The sequence below is a fragment of the Pungitius pungitius genome, unplaced genomic scaffold (assembly GCF_949316345.1).
Source record: "Pungitius pungitius unplaced genomic scaffold, fPunPun2.1 scaffold_132, whole genome shotgun sequence".
Lineage (NCBI taxonomy): Eukaryota > Metazoa > Chordata > Actinopteri > Perciformes > Gasterosteidae > Pungitius > Pungitius pungitius.
Window position 1 is genome coordinate 2,350 of NW_026909934.1, and position 17,624 is coordinate 19,973.

General features: G+C 51.3%; 2 protein-coding genes across 3 annotated transcripts; one reads left to right on the plus strand and one right to left on the minus strand.

The window, feature by feature from the left end:
- The first annotated feature begins 2,721 nt into the window (after positions 1-2,721).
- Positions 2,722-5,881, plus strand: LOC119222985 (G-protein coupled receptor 12). 2 transcript variants are annotated; one of them, XM_037480027.2, is made up of 2 exons: positions 2,722-3,157; positions 4,401-5,881. In XM_037480027.2, the coding sequence occupies exon 2, from the start codon at positions 4,403-4,405 to the stop codon at positions 5,447-5,449; it is 1,047 nt and encodes a 348-aa protein (XP_037335924.1). In that variant the 5' UTR covers positions 2,722-3,157; positions 4,401-4,402; the 3' UTR covers positions 5,450-5,881. The 2 variants fall into 2 exon arrangements, with proteins under 2 accessions (XP_037335924.1, XP_037335923.1); XM_037480026.2 differs by lacking the exon at positions 2,722-3,157 and adding an exon at positions 3,568-3,892.
- A 6,910-nt stretch (positions 5,882-12,791) lies between these two features.
- Positions 12,792-16,842, minus strand: LOC119222941 (actin-binding protein WASF3). The gene is given in 11 exon segments (XM_062560715.1): positions 12,792-13,139; positions 13,141-13,157; positions 13,290-13,455; positions 13,458-13,502; positions 13,504-13,671; positions 13,894-14,182; positions 14,644-14,777; positions 15,117-15,145; positions 15,148-15,160; positions 16,155-16,272; positions 16,353-16,842. Coding segments are annotated over 11 exon segments (1,317 nt in total). The 5' UTR covers positions 16,550-16,842; the 3' UTR covers positions 12,792-12,998.
- Between the last annotated feature and the right edge of the window lie 782 nt (positions 16,843-17,624).

Genomic DNA, 17,624 nt, shown 5'->3' on the forward strand with positions numbered 1-17,624 from the left:
CCACACGACAAAATGAGCTCAGCTGACGTTTGTTCAGGCTGCGTTTTGTGAAAAACCATTAATCCTCAGATAATGTCACGCGCCTGCTTCCCTTGAGCTGATCCTCAAAGCTCCGGCAGATTTATGGCCATCTGAGTCTGGAGCGTCTGCATTCAGATCTGCAGGATTTTACTCTGGGGGGGGGGGGGGGGGGGGTAATGTCCCACGGCTTAAATACACAAATGAAACAGCAAGTAAATATTTAGATAAATGAGAAACGATTGAAGTCATTTTTAAGCATTCTGTCATTGTGAAGATTTCCTGCTGTTCTTTTCCTTAATGAGTTAAATAAAGAGTTAAATAAAGAGGTAAATAATGAGTTAAATAAAGCGTTAAATAATGAGTTAAATAAAGAGGTAAATAATGAGTTAAATAAAGAGTTAAATAATGAGTTAAATAAAGAGGTAAATAATGAGTTAAATAAAGAGGTAAATAATGAGTTAAATAAAGAGTTAAATAATGAGTTAAATAAAGAGGTAAATAGTGAGTTAAATAAAGAGTTAAATAATGAGTTAAATAAAGAGGTAAATAATGAGTTAAATAATGAGTTAAATAATGAGTGAAATAAAGAGTTAAATATGTTTTGGACATTTAGTGGAGCCGTAACATTCTTCATGAATGAACAGATGGACCGAAGGAGTGAGGAAGAGGAGGAATGGAGCCAAAGCATGATCATGCACATTGGATCCTGGGGGGGGGGGGACCTGTAGTTTAGATTTAGGGGTGAACTGTCCCTTTTAACGACTTGGTTTATTTATGTGTCCTAAAGGTTTGATAAGAAACAAAACCGTGGTATTACTTTAATATCTGAATGAACCAAAGTGATTGACAGGTTCAGTTGCTTTTATGACCCTTTGTGCTTCACTAAAGAGTATTTTAATGGAATTACCCCCTTTTTTCCCTCCCGGTGCAGATCATGAAGAAAAACGCTTCGTCTCTCGCTGAGTGTCGATCGTGCCGTCGTCATCATTAGCTTATAGACCACCGTCCTGCAATAACACACCCTGATGAGCTGCACGCACGCACACGCACGCACGCACACACACGCTAGCACACACACACACACACACGCACACACACACACACACAAACGTGCTTGTGTGCTTTCATCCAGTAGATGAGGAGCTGAGATCATTGATCCATTGATCCAATGAGCAACTAAACACACACCTACAACATCACATTCTGATGGATGCAGGTGTGTGTTTTTTTCTGGCCACAAACACATTTAGTAGAATTTCATCTATTTCCAAATTGAATGCATTCAGGTTCGCTTGAACTTAAGTAAAAGTTTAAGTTAACTTCACGAGCTTTCTCCCAAATCCTTTTGTTTGCCTCCAGACCGGATTGCTGTGTTTGTGGTTGTCGTGACGATATTCAGGTGTGTAGCCGGGGACGACTCGTGTCGCAGTACCTCCGGGGGCCAGCAGAGGGCGCCACGGGGGCCGCAGGAGGGCCTCGGGCCAGAGGTTGTGAATGTCTTCTGACATTCCACCTTGCTGACAGACCTCTACTGCACCACAGCTCAAGCGTCCCGAAGCGCTGCAGGGATTCGGGGGCGTCCTTCTCCGCACTGGGGGGGGGGGGGGTCCAGCTTTTTCACAATGAGATTAATATGTTTATTAACTGGTGGGTCGTTTTAGTAAAAACAGACAAAATATTGTCCGAACGCCATGAAGAACCAACGGGTGCCACAACGTGTCAAACCCAAACCCTGGAGAGACTCAAGGGGAACCCCCCCGGCGGGGGCTCGGTGCAGCGGTGTGTAGGTGTGTGTGTGTGGGGGGGGGGGGGGGGGGGGGGGGAGGGGGTGGAGCAGCATTAGTCATCCACCCTCGCTGCCGAGATGTTCACTGACAAAGTGCGTCAGCGAGGATCTGCTCCTCCTGGTTCTTTACAGCGCCGCCGACCTCTCCAAGGTTTTCTCGTCTCCTCGCACACCCCCACCCCCCCACACCCCCCGCACCCCCCCCCACTCCTCTAAGTTAACACAGAATACCCAAAAAATGTAAATGATGCAATGGCTCAGTTACCCATGGTGCTTTGCAGGAAAGATGAATGAGGAGGGCATCAATGAAGACGCAGTTCATCTGTATTCCAACCATGTGGAGGGCGCCTGCAGGGAGCATGTGTGTGTCTGTGTGTGTGTGTGTGTGTGTGTGTGTGTGTGTATGTGTTGTGCATATTTTTTGTATTGCATTCATCATTTTGCTTGTGGGCTCAATAAAGAGGGCCGAGGACGGCTGGAGAGCAGAGTGCGTGGGCGCCGGCTCGGGAGTTCCCTGCACCAAAGACGTGAGGATGTAAGCGAGGGGGGGGGGCGGGGGGGGGGGGGGGGAGGAGGGGGGGGGAGACATAAGAGCGTGTGTCTCTTCTGTTCTTCCTCCCCCTGGAGGTTCATATCATGTCAGAGAGCCATGCACTCATTAAGCTGAAAAGAGGAAGAGGAGAACATCATCTCGCCCAGTAGAGACTCTTTGGGGTTAATAAGGTCAGAACGTAATCTGTGTAACTGTGAGGTGCAGAAATAGTTCATTAAGACAGAAGGTCCATTGTTTCAGTCACATGATCCTCCCCCATCGGGGAGTATATACTGTATATATATTGAGGCAATATGCTTCATGCCTTTTTTTTGTAGGTGTGCAGGGGGTGGAGGGGAGGGGGGGGTTCTTTTACCTGTCAGGTGGGGCATGAAAAGGTGAGCTGCGTTTCTTCGTTTGACCTCGCGGAGGTGGAATGAAAATACCGGAACACACTCACAACAACAACAACAACAACAACAACAACAACACGGTAGAAGAGACGCAGGCCTCTGTGACTCTCCCCCCTCTCCGTGATTCACACGCGGACCACGATGACGGCGACCGGAGGAGCGGAGACTTCTGACGTCACGCCGACACGCGCGTCCAATGAGGGGCCGAGGATGTGCAGCGCGAGGAGCAGCCGACAGAAGGCGAATAACCATGCCAACTGAGGGATGTAGCGCGCGCCGCCGGGGAGAGCAAAAGGGGGGGGACCCAAGAATAATAATACGATAAAGATAAAACGGACACACAGGTGGAGGATCAAGGACGAGAGAGACCCTGGTTCCTGCAGGAGGGGAGAAGAACACGAGCTGGTAAGGTTCTCCCCTCTATCATCTCTGTGGCGTACCCCCCCCCCCACCCCCCCTTTAGGGACTGCACTGCTGCAGCTGAATAGCTGAATGGAACCGATCCCGGTATTTATTGCTCGGTTTACCGGGTCGTGGTCGGGTCGCCGGGCGCGCAGCGTGGGAAAAAAGAAAAGTGGATATTCGGGGGCTGCACGAGCTCCCGCTACCGCAGGGATGTGCCCCCCCCTCCCTATGCCCCCCCCCCCCACTCCACCCGACACACACCGGGGGCTGCGGGGCTTCTGGCGGTGGTGATGGTAGTGACCTTCCACGACGGTTTGCAGTCATTAAAGGTGTGCGTGTGTGAGCGTGTGCGCGCGTGTGTCCGTGCGGGAGGTTTAGTGTGAGAGAATCGGGGAATCTTTTTTTTTTTTTTTTGTGAATGGAGCTTTTTTTGGCGCGAGCGCGCGCGCGCACACGGCGCCGTGGCTCCGCTGGTTGAGCTAAAATTAGCCTCGTGCCGGATCTTTTTTTGGTGAGTGCGTGCGTGCGGCTCACGAGGATCACAAATCCAAATGAACGGGGCTCGGGTTCGCAAACGCACGCGCTTATATACACGCCACCGGTGAACGGGACGGCAGCTCCGCCGCGCCGTGGGACGTCATGCACCATTTTTAGAGATGCTCTATAAATAGAATGTGTTGATGATGGTTTGGACCGAGACGGGATCGAGCATCTTCAGTCTCCGGCGTCTTTTAGGTGAGGCAGCAGCATTTAAGCGTATTAAGGTTATTTCGTTTTAATTGCGTTGTTTATGGTGTGTGTGCGTGTGCGCGTGCGTTGGCGCCTCGGTCCGTCACGTTGCTTTGGAGCTGAAACGGGAGCTTATGAATGCCGTCATTTCGGGATTACTTTTTTGTTCTTTCTTTTCCCCGCTTCGTTGTGCGCGTGTCCACACCTGCTAATTACCTGTCCGCGCGTGGTGCGTGGGAGCCGCTGGTGACGCGCGTCTCGGGGTTCGAGAGGTTGTTTTTTTATGAATGAATGACGAAGAATGTTTCTGTTTGGCGTGATTTTATCCCAAAAGCGTGTTTCTGCGTGTTAACACCCCCCCTCTCCATCTCTTCCACCCCCCTCCCTTGCTCTTCCCCTCCCTTGTTTCCTTGCACAACCTTCCTTCTCTCTTCACTTTCCTATAACGCATTTTCTTCGTTACCTTTCCTCCTCCCTTTCCTTTCACTTCCTCCCCCCCCCCCCCCCCCTCCAGCTATGATTCTATCCCTGGCGGCAGCAGCAGCCATGAGTAGCGGCGGCGGCCTCAACTCCTCCTCCCCCCTCGACCCCTTTGACTCGTCCACCTCCTGGAGCCTGGTCGAGGACCCCGCCAACTCCTCCTCCCTGACCCCCGACCTCCAGCCGGCGACCACGGCGGTGGCCTTCCCGGAGGTCAACCCGTGGGACGTGGCGCTCTGCGTGACGGGCACGCTCATCTCATGCGAGAACGCGCTGGTGATCGCCGTGCTGTTCTACACGCCGACGCTGCGCGCCCCCATGTTCGTGCTCATAGGGTCGCTGGCGGCGGCGGACCTCCTGGCCGGCCTGGGCCTCATCCTCAACTTCGTCTTCACCTACCTGGTGGACGCCTCGGTGGAGTTCGTGACGCTGCTGTCGGTGGCGCTGCTGATCTCCGCCTTCTCGGCCTCCGTCCTCAACATCCTCGCCATCACGGTGGACCGCTACCTGTCGCTGTACAACGCCCTGACCTACCACACGGAGCGGACGGTGACCTTCACCTACGTGATGGTGGTGCTCATCTGGGCGCTGTGCCTCGCGCTGGGCCTGCTGCCGGCGCTGGGCTGGAACTGCCTCCGCGACGAGTCGGCGTGCAGCATCTGCCGGCCCGTCACCAAGGCCAACGCCGTGGCGCTCGCCGTGGCCTTCCTGCTCGTCTTCGCCCTGATGACGCAGCTCTACCTGCAGATCTGCAGGATCGCCTTCCGCCACGCGCAGCAGATCGCCGTGCAGCACCAGTTCATCGCCATGTCCACCACCAAGGGCGTCTCCACGCTGTCGGCCATCCTGTGTGCCTTCGGGGCGTGCTGGCTGCCGTTCGCCATGTACTCCATCGTGGCCGATTCCAGCTACCCCGCGATATACACCTACGCCGCCGTGCTGCCGGCCACCTGCTGCTCCGTCATCAACCCCATCGTCTACGCGTTCAGGAACCCGGACATCCAGAAGTCGCTGTGGATGGCGTGCTGCGGCTGCTTCCCGTCCAACCTGTCCCTGAGGCCCAGGACCTCCAGCGACGTGTAGCAAAGGGGACGGAGGACGGGGCCGGGGTGGAGGAAGATCTCCTTCCTCTTCATATCAGGGGGGGGGGTCCTAAAAAACCTGAACATCCTAACAATCATGAATATAGAGCTAAAAAAAACAACATGCAACTTTTGGGACACGCAGGTGGCGAGAAACCAACTGCAAAAAAACTTGACTTGGGTTTTCCTCGCGGCGGGTGAGGCGGCCGACCTCCTCCTCGGTGGCGGTGGGGAGCACAGGTATGTGGGGGGGGGGAACCCGGGAGGCAAAGTTCACCCCCCCCCCCAAAAAAAACTCTCTGCGTTGTTGCGCAATCGGGAAACGAAGTGAAAATACGAAGCGCTAAATACAGGCGACGGATGACCTTGAGTTTGAGCTTTTGTTCTGCCGACTGTTTTGAAACTAAATCCCATCAGTGACGCCCCCCCCCCCCCCCACATGACCCAATGCAGGTTGAGCGAGTTCGGAGGCGACGATCAACCCTGGCGTGGCGACGTGAGCCCACCAAACGTAAACAAATAAGAAATACCCCCCCAAAGGGGGCCAAAAAAACCCACCGCTTGTTTCTGCAAAAAAAAAAAAAAACACCGGTGTGAAGAAATCACATGACATGGTGATGAGAGAGGGATTCAGCACCAAGGACAGCGCCACTGCAGAGAGCTGCTGCCATGGGAATGCTCGCTGCCGCCGGTAGGGGGGGGGGGGGGGGGGGAGGGTACGATGGAGGGGGGGGGGGGGGGTGGAAAGTAGGCTACGCTGTTCCCTACACCCGTCTTGAAGGGGGCTTTAAAGGGCCGTTCCAGATTTTCGTGGATTCCCTCATGTGACATTTTTTTTTCTTCTCCTGGCTGCCCGACACATTTAAACCGTCCCAATGAAAGGGTGAAAACTCCCCAGGAACGCTGGAAATGAAGCTTCTTAGAATGAGTCCAACCAGGGTTCTCCCAGAAGCAGAAAGCGTTCCCTCCGGCTCCATCTTCTGGATCTCAGCTGGCTTCCCTCTTTTCACGTTGTCACAGATTCCATCTCGTCGAGGCATTCTCAGTCCACCAGGCGAGTAGTTTAAGACGCATCTTAAGAAACCAGCCACAAGGGAGACGTTTGAGAAGAACAACGTTGCCATCTTCACGCTTAGGTCTGAGGTCTCCAGGGAAGCAGCCTTTAGGAGCCACACACGCGACAACAATCGATGTTGAAATGCTGCGAAACACGAGCAACGACCACCAAGCGGCTTCCATCCTCACTGCCCCTCGTCAGCAGTAGCTGGATACCCGCCGCGCACACACAGACACACACAGACACACACACACGCAGCCTTTTGGAAGCATCGCTGCTCGGCCTCGGGGGCTGGGGGGGGGGGGGGGGGGCTCCTCCGAAGGCCTCGTCGGGGTTAATGAGAAGTCGAAAGAGAGCCGAGGTGACGCGGCGTGAAATGGAAACGGCGGGCGAGACGCACACACACACGCACACACAAACACACACACACACACAAACACACACGCGCACACACACACACACACACACAGTGAAGTCATTTCCCAGTTAAAAGGTGTAAGTTAAATCCAGCTAACGCTAATAACATCTCTGTAATAATGGACTCATCTGCAGAGAGACAGTACTGTACACACACCGTGTGTGTGTGTGGGTGGGTGTGTGTCTGTGTGTGCAGGTCGCACACAAGCTAGAAGAAACTGTTTCTGGAACTAGGGAGTCTGAATTTAAGCTTTCTACCAAATAAACCGGGGGGTGGGAGGGGGGGGCAGTGTGAGGGACACAAGCTCTGCACGCAGCTTATCGTTGTGTGCTGTGTTGTGAGTCCTTGGAGCAGAAGTGTATTTCTTCTTTAGTTTTTGGCGTCGTTGGAACAACAACAAAAAACAGGAAATCCTTCGCAATAATGTAAAAACGGTGTCTGCTGTGTACAGAAGAGGCCCGACGGAGGCAGGAGGACGGAGGTGTTTCAAAGCACATCGTGCTCCATCTCACAGGAGTGCGGCTTTTTTCCCAGAATACCTTTCAGTGGGACGGACCTTTACATGAGGTGTCTTTTCATAGACGGAAGGAGATGTTTTCCCCCCCGATCAAAGTGTGAGGGACGCCTGACGGCACCCGGAGGACATTTCTAGGACAGGGTCAGCGCCACGGATGGAGAACCTGCGCTAGCTGGACCGATGCTAGCATACGAGCTAACACCCCCTGTTTATACCTCGCTTAAAAAAGACAACAACTGTCTTGAGTCCACAATCACACAAGCAGAGGACAGACGCTTCATTGGGGACACCTTCTAGTTGGTGTCTCAGAGGGAGACGAGGAAGCACGGTGGAGCGCTCACATGGACCCATGGACCCATCTGTGCATACGCCACCACTCAGTCAACCATTCCTGGGGGGGGGGGGGCTGACCACTCACTGTGTGTGTCTGTGTGTGTGTGTGTGTGTGGTTCCCCCGGGATCAGAGCCAATTGTGATGAATCATAACTCAACCAATTCTCACTGTACAACAACACGTCAACTCGACAACGCGACAACACGACAACGCGACGACACGACAACGCGACGACACGACAACGCGACGACACGACAACGCGACAACTCGACAAGACGACAACTCGACAACACGTCAACTCGACAACGCGACAACACGACAACGCGACGACACGACAACGCGACGACACGACAACGCGACAACTCGACAAGACGACAACTCAACAACACGTCAACTCGACAACGCGACAACACGACAACGCGACGACACGACAACGCAACGACACGACAACGCGACAACACGACAACGCGACGACACGACAACGCGACGACACGACAACGCGACAACTCGACAAGACGACAACTCAACAACACGTCAACTCGACAACGCGACAACACGACAACACGACAACGCGACGACACGACAACGCAACGACACGACAACGCGACGACACGACAACGCGACAACTCGACAACACAACAACACGACGAAAACCAAGAAGAAGAAAGAACTCTACAAGTGTGTGTGTGTCTTCTTTTTATTATGCAAATGTGTAAAGAAATGTATATTTTTGTAATGTTCATCAGGGCATGAGTTATGAGTCATGTGTGTGTGTGTGTGTGCGTGTGTGTGTGTGTTTACTTCCTCTTATGTGTTCTTCATATAAACAAATGTCAAGTTTGTTATTGGCGGGGGGTGAAAAAAAAAAGTTGTGTGTCGGATATGCTGAAAAAGTGCCATATTTTTATCTAGTGTCTTAATTTCTGTTTGTATTTGTGTACATGCATCGTTTATCAGAGGGCGACGCTCAGTGTGCAGCCAGTAAACAACAACAACAACAACAACAACAAAGCAGGATGAAGAAGTAAACAGAGGTTGTTGTTGATCACTGGAAGCAGCAGGAAAACACACTTCTGTGACGTTAGAGGGGGGGGGGGGGGGCTGTGTCCAGTGATGTCACTTGTGTGAGTCACTGTCCCCTCTTTTCCTGCCCCCACAAGCCCCCCCCCCCCCCCCCCCCGCCACCTCCCACTACTCCTCCCCCGTTTCGTCTCCTCCTTCATTCAGACATCTCCCCCTTTTTCTCCTTTGCCCCTCTTTTTAGTTTGTTTGCTTCTCCCCCCTCTCCTCAGACCCCCCCTCCCTCTCCCCCCCTCTAACATTTAGCTGTCCTCGGCCTGCAGGAACCCGTCTAAAAATAGTCACCTAAAAGCAGATAAAAAGGGTGAAAACCATTACAGAGCTAATTTTCTATGGGACCGAGAACGGCCTTCGTGGAGAGACAAAGAGACGCGGGGAAGCGTCATGGGGGCGGCGGCGGTGTGTGTGTGGGCGGCGGCGCTGTGATGTCACAGGCCCGGTACGGCGTCCTCCAATCATGTTTCTACTAGCGTGTTCTCTGTTGATTTGTCCTGTTGAGTTTGTGTGGTGAAACAGATAAAGAGTACAAAATGCACTTTATGAGATGGACATGTTACACATTGCACTTGTAAATGTCGAATGTAAAACCTCGAAGAGAAAGATTTATTTTTAATAATTGTACATAAATGCGAAGAGAAAGACAAAAAAAAAAACACTGCAAAACAAAAGAAGAAAAAAAAGGGGAGAATAATTTGCAAAATAAACTGAGAACAACAAACCGAAAAAAGTCAATTTTTTATTCTCTGGGAGGGTGTGTGTGTGTGTGTGTGTGTGGGAGGGTTTGCGTGACAGCGTCAGTGTGTGGATGGTATCACGAGGATGTGTGTGTGGGGGGGTTGGAGTGTGTTGGTGAGTCACTGGCGGGTCGCTGTGGTGTTAAGGAAAGCCTGCGAGTATAAAAAGATGCTCCCTGAATTATTAAACCGCTCCCTGCTCTCATAACAGCAGACTGGGGAGGGGGGGGGGGGTTGGGGGGATGCAGGGTGGGAGGAGGGGGGGTCATCCATTTGACATCCACGTCAAGGAGGAAGGATGGAGCCACTTGGAGGAAAGGAAACGTGGAAGGATGGTTGAGGGAGGATGGGAAATGTGTTAGAATGTAGCCCCATGTGAAGGTATGTGTGTGTGTGAGAGTCTGTGTGTGTGTGTGTGTGTGTGTGTGTGTGTGAGAGATTTGAACCTTTAATCAATCAAACGTGTGTGTGTATGTCTGTGTGTCTGTGTGTGTGTGTGTGAAGAGTCCACACGGAAAGGGGAGGAGCTCCACCATGTGGCTGGATGTGTGTATCGACAAGACGATGGGAGATGCAGCATCCGCCCACGTGCTGACGCACACACACACACACACACACACACACACACACACACACACACACACACACACACACACGTCATCACAGCAGCTCTGTGTCAAAACAAGCAACAAAATGCCACTTGCACCCCCCCTCCCCCTATACTCCCTGCTCCGACCCCCCCCCCCCCCTCTAGGAGTCAGAAGGCTGTCTCCACCATCTGCTGCAAACCACCTCCGTGCAGGTGGAACCAAATGGAAACGGGCCACAAGGTGCTGATGTTGTGTCTCTTCACCCTAAAACTACAATAATCCACCTTTGACCACATTATTGATTATCACTGTTTTAAATGTTCTCCACTCACCTACATGTTCCACAGACACTTTTTTCTCTTCCTGAGAACAATGTGAGGCGACGATGGTACCAGTCCAAGTGAATTAAGATGATGAGAAGTTCCCAAAGAATTTAACCTGCTTTGTTTTTTGCCCATTTGAGTGGAAGAGATGTGACCTTCACGGCTTTGAGGTCACACCGCCGACCTGCAGTGGTCTCTGGGTGGAGCTCTAGTGAGGTCCTTGAGGAGGTGGGTGGAGGCTCCACAGCGACTCGTGTACGTCTCGCATCGTCACTTCTGAAGATCATCTCAGGTCTCTGGTGACAGCAGGGAGGGACGCAGGGAAGACTTCTGGTGACCAACACACGTTGGACAGGGAAGTGGGAAGAACCTCCACATTAAAGGAAAACACTAAATGAATTACTTACAGTAAGAAAACTAGGTTTGAATATAGAACTGAGGGATTGTGAAGCGCAAATAGAGAAAGTCGGCAAATAAACAGCTGGATTATTTCCACCAATCGTTATGGAGCATAAAGAGTGAGACGCCGTCTCGACTTAAAGCCCGAAAAGGTTTACGTCAAACCTCAAAACTCAGAAGACACCAGATTACGCTCATTCAGGTATTAAGTTAATAACACAATCAAAACGTCACATCCGATGCGTTAAAATGATGAATCAGTGTGTGACACAAACACAACACGAGTCACTGCGTTTTGTTCACCATTTATTGTCTATAGTTACATGCATACTTTTAGTGTGCAATACACAGTTTTCACGTTGCTCATTGTCTATTTTTATATTCACCCAGATGTAGTTTAACGTCAAAAGGCCAAAACGTCGACACAACAGAATCCACTTCTCACATTTTCAACACATAAGGAGGGTTTCTCTGAAGCCAGGAGACACGTCGCCGCGCTCCGGGGCCTCTGATTGGAGGACAGCGATCCAATCACGCGGTGGGATTCGTGTTTACGCCTCTCGGTGGTTTCCGTCCCCTGAAAACATTTGTCGGTGTGCTTCTTATGGCCCAATAATAAGTCTATAAATACTGAACCGAACTAATCCGCTACTTTATTCCAGTTAGAAATGTGTAATCCTCCTGTGGTTTTTATATGGAAAACAAAATAATTATATTTTGAAATGTTTTCCCTCATAAGCCAACGCGTTTGTTTGTGATCTTAGAAAATTAAAAGCTAAAAATGGGGCCGATATTTATTTATAAACATTTGAATCATCTCCAGGAGATTAAATTCTCTCCAGTTAGAATAAATACATTAAAAACTAACCAACCGTTCAGCGGCAGCGCCACACTTCCCAGAATGCCTCACTGCCAAATTGTGGCAAAGAAGGTTCATTTCTGTTTAACTGTGGCAGAGCGCGACGACATCAGCTGACAGGAAGTGAACACGGAACCCAGCGGTCACCTAGCAACGCAACAACAAAGAGCCGTTTCGACAGGTATTTGGTAACGCAGAACCTCGGTCCTGGCTTTGAGAAGAAACCCCCCCCCAAAAATAAACCAAAGCCAACAACTCACCGCAGCACATTTTCAAAAAGAAAAAGCACATCATAAAAACACTACAGTCCAACCAGCGAGGATTAGCCAAAGCTATACTGAAAAGAGAAGAGAATATAGCGTTGATTACTGTGGTGTATATATAGTCCTGGGGGGGGGGGGGCATGTCATGAACATAAATGAAGAGTTAAAAGGGAGCCGATGTCTTTCTTCACAGTTTTGTGGGAGTTATTCATTGTTAACGTGTGGAGTTCAAATGGAAATAAGCCTTATTATTCTTATGCTTATAATACAACAATGTCAGTAAATCATGTTAATAAATATGTTAATTCAAGCCTGATGAGTGATTTTCATGTTTGTGTAGCATCTCTGATGGAAACCAAACACATTTAGCTAGTTTAGCAAAGAAGGAGTTTGCTAACAAAAAATGTTAAGCATTTCATCATGTGTTTAAATGGGAGTTATGCTAAGCTACATGCTAATCAACCGTCAGCATGCACACGCATCACAGAGATGATTCGCTGTCTTCTGTTACCCAGGCGACCAAACTCTCAAAGTGACTAAACAGGGTGCGCTTGTTTCGTAATCTGACTGGTTCTTTAAAATAAATCCTTACTGAAACGTTAGATAAGTTAAGATTACAGTTGTTCTTGTGCTCTACCATGTGCTTTGTAAACACCCCCCCCCCCCCCACTCCACTGTTACGCTGCTCATAATGAGTCACTCTGAAGGGAGGTTTGTTCGACGATGCTGCGAGTGAGTGGGCGGTGAGATACACACAAACCTCGGGGGGGGGGGGGGGGGGGGGGGCTAAAGAGTAGCCGTCGTCGGGGGCAACCGAGCTGAAGCTGAGGTCGTCAAAATGAAGCGCTGATGTTCAGAGACGCTTCGTTACGGCGTGATTGAATCGTACAGAGTATTCTGTCTTGGTGGATGTTAAATTACGAGCATTGATCGAAACCCCTCGATGCCCCCGCCCCCTGCCCCCCCCACTTTCACTCTAGTCGGACCACTCGTTCTCGTCGAGCTCGGAGTCGTCGTCGGACTCGCTGTACTCCACGGCGATGCGGCGCGACAGGATGGTGGCCACGTCGTTGCCGACGGGCTCCCGCTTGGCCTCCTGCTCCCTCTGCTCCTGCACCCTTCCTCAGCTGGATGCCTGGGGGGGGACAGGGGGAGGTGGGTTGTCAGCGAAGGGACGTGACTCGAGGTTTCAGGGGGGGGTCAGCTGTACATTATTTGAGGATTTGAAATCAATAATGATATAAATGGACTCAAAGGTCACACTCACCTCTACGGATGGCTGCCAGCAGGTCGGAGCGGGCGTCGCTCATCGGGACCAGCCCCACCATGGCGGCCTTCCTGCCGGGGGGCGCCGCGTCCACGCCGTGCGCCGGCGACGGGTGAGTCTGGTAGCCGCCGGGCGCCCCTGGCGGCGGCGGGGGCGGGGCGGCCGGGGCACGCCCGACGGCGGGTGGGAGGGGGAGGGCACGTAGTTGGCCGGGGAGGAGGAGGGGAAGGGGAGTAGGGGCGGGAGAGGGTGAGGAGGTGGGGGGCACGGCGGAGGGCGGGGCGGTGGTGGAGTCGAAGGCGGTCTGCGCCGAGGGGATGGTTGGGGGAGGGGGAGGGGGGGCGGGGGGATAAAGTACTCTGGGATGGTGGAGGGCTGGCCGCTGGGGGGGGAATAAAAGTCTGTGATCAATAAAGTTAATTCAATGGAAACGGTGTCTTTAAAGGGAAAGTCTGCTAAAAGCCCCACAAAGCGTCGCTCCTTAAAGGAATAGTTCAACACTTTGTGCTTTTCCTCTAAACTCCAAAAGAACAGATTTAAAGTAGAAAACACAAGTTTAAACATTTAAATCCCACAGACCTCCCGTGGGAGGGGTAAGACCTACCCGTGGGCGGCCCGGTACTCCTTCACCGACTGCTGCCTCGGCCCGTTGACCGTCGGGTCTCCACCCGCCTGGAGGCCGTGGCCCGACGGGGTCCGGCCCAGGGAGGCCGCGTGGCGCCCTGCCCGGCAGCGGCCCCGGGGCCCCCGGGGGCCCGTTGGCCGGCCTGAGGACCCGGTCCAGGGACTGAGTCTGCGGCGCGGCGGTGAGGTGGTCCCTGGAGTGGTCGGCGCCGGGGGCCTGGGTGGAGGGGTGGTTGGGGCTGGCGGGGTAAGAGTCGGACGCCATTGACCTGTTTGAGGGGAAAGTTCAATAGTAAATACATAATAAATAAAAAATAAAGTCAAATGACATTTTCTTCTACTATTGATATGTTTGTTTTTCATTTGAAAAGCTGATCGTATCCAAATAATACGTGAAGAAAATATGATGTTCCACCAAGGGAAAAAACAAATACTCTTTCTTTATCAAATATTCTGCACATCAGATGTTTGTATTCACTGATTCGATCTGATCTCACCTTTTCCTGGAATGAAACTGTGATGAAATCTAAATTCATGTGCTGTGATTTACCACAAGAGGGCAGCATGGAGCTTTAAACAATACGTGCAGGTGCTTCTCTTATGCGTGTGCTTAGAATGTGAGACTGGTGGTGTTACGATACCTGCACTTTGCTATTTTAAGTTCTTGAAGGCTTTGAAATAAAGAGAATGCCCCCAATGCAGGTGTGTGTGTGTGTGTGTGTGCGTTTACCTGCTGTCTGGGGACAGGGACCCCTCTGAGGACATGCCATGGTAAGGTGATGGCGTGAGCCTGGCGTCCGGTCGGAACTCTTTGTCGTAGGCCAGGACGTTCCACTCCTGGCGCCGATTACGAGCCTTACGCACCTTCAGAGGTTGAAAAATATATGTATAGACTGAAGATAAAATGATGAATCTACACGTGATACCAATCGTAAAAATCATCCTGATATCTCGATTGATTACGTAATGATATCAAAGAGAGCTCGAGGGTTTCTGTGAGATGCGGCTTAACATCTGGACCTCTCTGGAGCAACTTCCAATGAGAGCCACAGACAGATGTTAGAACTTGTAGGCGGGGTCAACCTGACCTTTGGCCTCACTGGCTCTCCCAAAGAAAGGTCCGCGACATAAACCTTAATATCCATGAGTTCATGCTAATTAAGTCTTTCATTACTTCATTTCAGTTTCAGCTTCTCCACTGACCTTCTTCACCTCTCTGCTCGGGTCTTCACCTGCTTCTGCTGCTCCTGCAGGAGAGACGGAAGTGATGGAAAGATGAAACAAAAGGAGAGAAAGTTACCCGACGCATCGATTCCTCCGGGGCGGAGGAAGAGAGCAGGACCCCCGTCACCAGCTCCGTCACCGCAGGGTAAACACACACACACACACACGTGTGAACACGCTAACGCATGCAAGCAGACGATGGACAACAGAGGGTTAGAGGAGACGTGAGGTGGCAAGCTAACGCAACACACACACACAAACAGAAGGGACGGTGTGCGTGTGTGTGTGTGTGAGAGAGTGAGTGAGGTGTGAAGTGTGTGTGTGTGTGTGTGTGAGAGGGGGGGAGGGGGGGGGGGGCAGTAGTTAGGGGTCAGGGTTGTCTTACAGAGATGGACAGGGGGCTCCTGGGTGGGGCCTGTCTGGAGTGGGGCCTGTCGGGGTGGGCCGGACAGCCCTATGGACACATGGGAGAAAGACAAGCTGGTGCGTTAGACTGCGCTGAGGGGGAGGGAGGGGGAGGGAGGGGGAGGAAGGGGGAGGGGGGGGTCACCACGCACTGAGACGTCACCGCGGTGCAGAATCGTGTTGGTATAAAGAAATGATCAGAACCACAGTGTTTGTTTTTATCGCTCTGAAGGCCGAAATGACACGATAACAAGTATCGATTGGGTTTGAATTACACATGTACAAGCAGATACTTCTGTTAATTGATCGAACCATCCCAACGTCTCCGTGGCATTAAGCAGATAATTATTTATTCCTGCTGTGATCTGTTTAAAGTTAAGGGCCTTTATGTCTCTTTTCCACCTGCTGCTGAATCAAGAGCCGAAGACGCGACAAAGCAAAACTTGTGAGTTCGGCGAGACCGGAACGCACAAAAAAAAGGAATAACAGCGTTAAAATGAGGACACAACTGAAAATACAGATCAGCAAACTAAGCACGAGATGAATTTAAATTTACACTTGGGTCGCAAGCACACACATCCAGTGCAGAGACACACACACACACACACACACCTTCTGCCTTCGCTTCTCCTTGCGTTTGTCCTCGGTGGCCTGCAGCATCTTCTCCTTCCACAGGATGAAGAAGTAGGACGGGTCGGTGTAGAACTTCAGCGCGTCCTTCTTGTCGTCCCTGCGGAGCGGACAGTGGAGACAGATACGTGGGACCGATGTGGGCGGTTTAAATGGCAGCTCGGGGGGGTCCTCTCTGACCTGTAGGGGCTGAGGATGTTGAGCGGAGGAGGTTTGTCACCGCGATGGTACATCTCCACCACCGGGTTGGGCACCGAGGTCCTCGACACCACCTGCTGGTCCTGGATGGTGCTGCTCTTGAAGGCCTTCCTCATGTTGATGTCCTGCAGGGAGACTGGAAGGAGGACGCGGAGACAAGGGTCAGGAACCTTATCCATCAGTTCTAATGAAAGTAAAACCCTAAGACCCGTCCGTTATGGATTTTGTTGAAAGGCATTCTGGGAAAGTAGGAAATTGCTCACAATGCAGGAGATAAAACACTGCAAGTCAAAAGGCTTACTATGCTTTTATGTCCCTAAAAAAACAACAGCTCCACACACAAATAGACCCATTACTAAGAAGACAGCTTACAAATGACACACACAAACACACACACAAACACACACGCACAAACATGGTGTTAATGAGACAGCAGGGGCAGATTAAGAGCTTATTACACCAACTACGATCTCTCTCACACACACACAAGTCCACCACGCACACACACACGGGTCAAGGGGGGAAAACAGAGTGTGTGTGTAGGTCTGCAGCGTAATTAGTGTGTGTTCATAGAACAGGATCCAGTATCGACACGTTGGAGAAAGTGAGGGACAAGAGACACCAGAACTATGTGTGTCAATCCCTTAAACTCCCCCAGAGGAGATTTAATGCCACAGTACTGCAACGCTATCCAGGATCAAGCAGATGGTCGACCACACACACACACACACACACACACACACACACACACGCACACACACACACACACACACACACGCCTTATGTATAATCTGGATAAACCGTATCAATATGACATATGTTCCAACAACTGATTCGCTTGACTTCTGCTCTGTGTGTGTCTGTGTGTCTATTATCAACAACAGTATTAACTGCAGCAGACAGAAGGCGTGCGGTGGAAATTCCTCCAAACTAAATCGAAATTGGCTGTTTGATCCGTGTGTGTTTTCTTGTACATATATCTGTGTGTGGACCCGCCCTCACTTCTTCACAGGCCTGTTTTACAGTTGATTCAGGGTTGAAGGTCCAGACTTGGTATCAGAATTAGGTTTAGGACAAGGGGCTCGGGAAAGTGTCACATCGACGAGTGTCCTCATAACGACGGAAATACAGGAAGTGTGTGTGTGTTTGATCATTCCCTCCTAAGCTTCTGTCCCTGAAGCCAAATGAATAATCCACAAAACCACCGGCTAATGCAACTTTCATTCAGACACAACTTCAAAGAGAGCTGCTTCC

Bases quoted from the DNA above. Each gene is read 5' to 3' on its own strand.
- LOC119222985 (XM_037480026.2), top strand. From the start codon at position 3,838: ATGATGGTTTGGACCGAGACGGGATCGAGCATCTTCAGTCTCCGGCGT. The intron at 3,893-4,400 runs GTGAGGCAGCAG...CCCCCCCTCCAG, and splicing joins CAGTCTCCGGCGTCTTTTAG to CTATGATTCTATCCCTGGCG.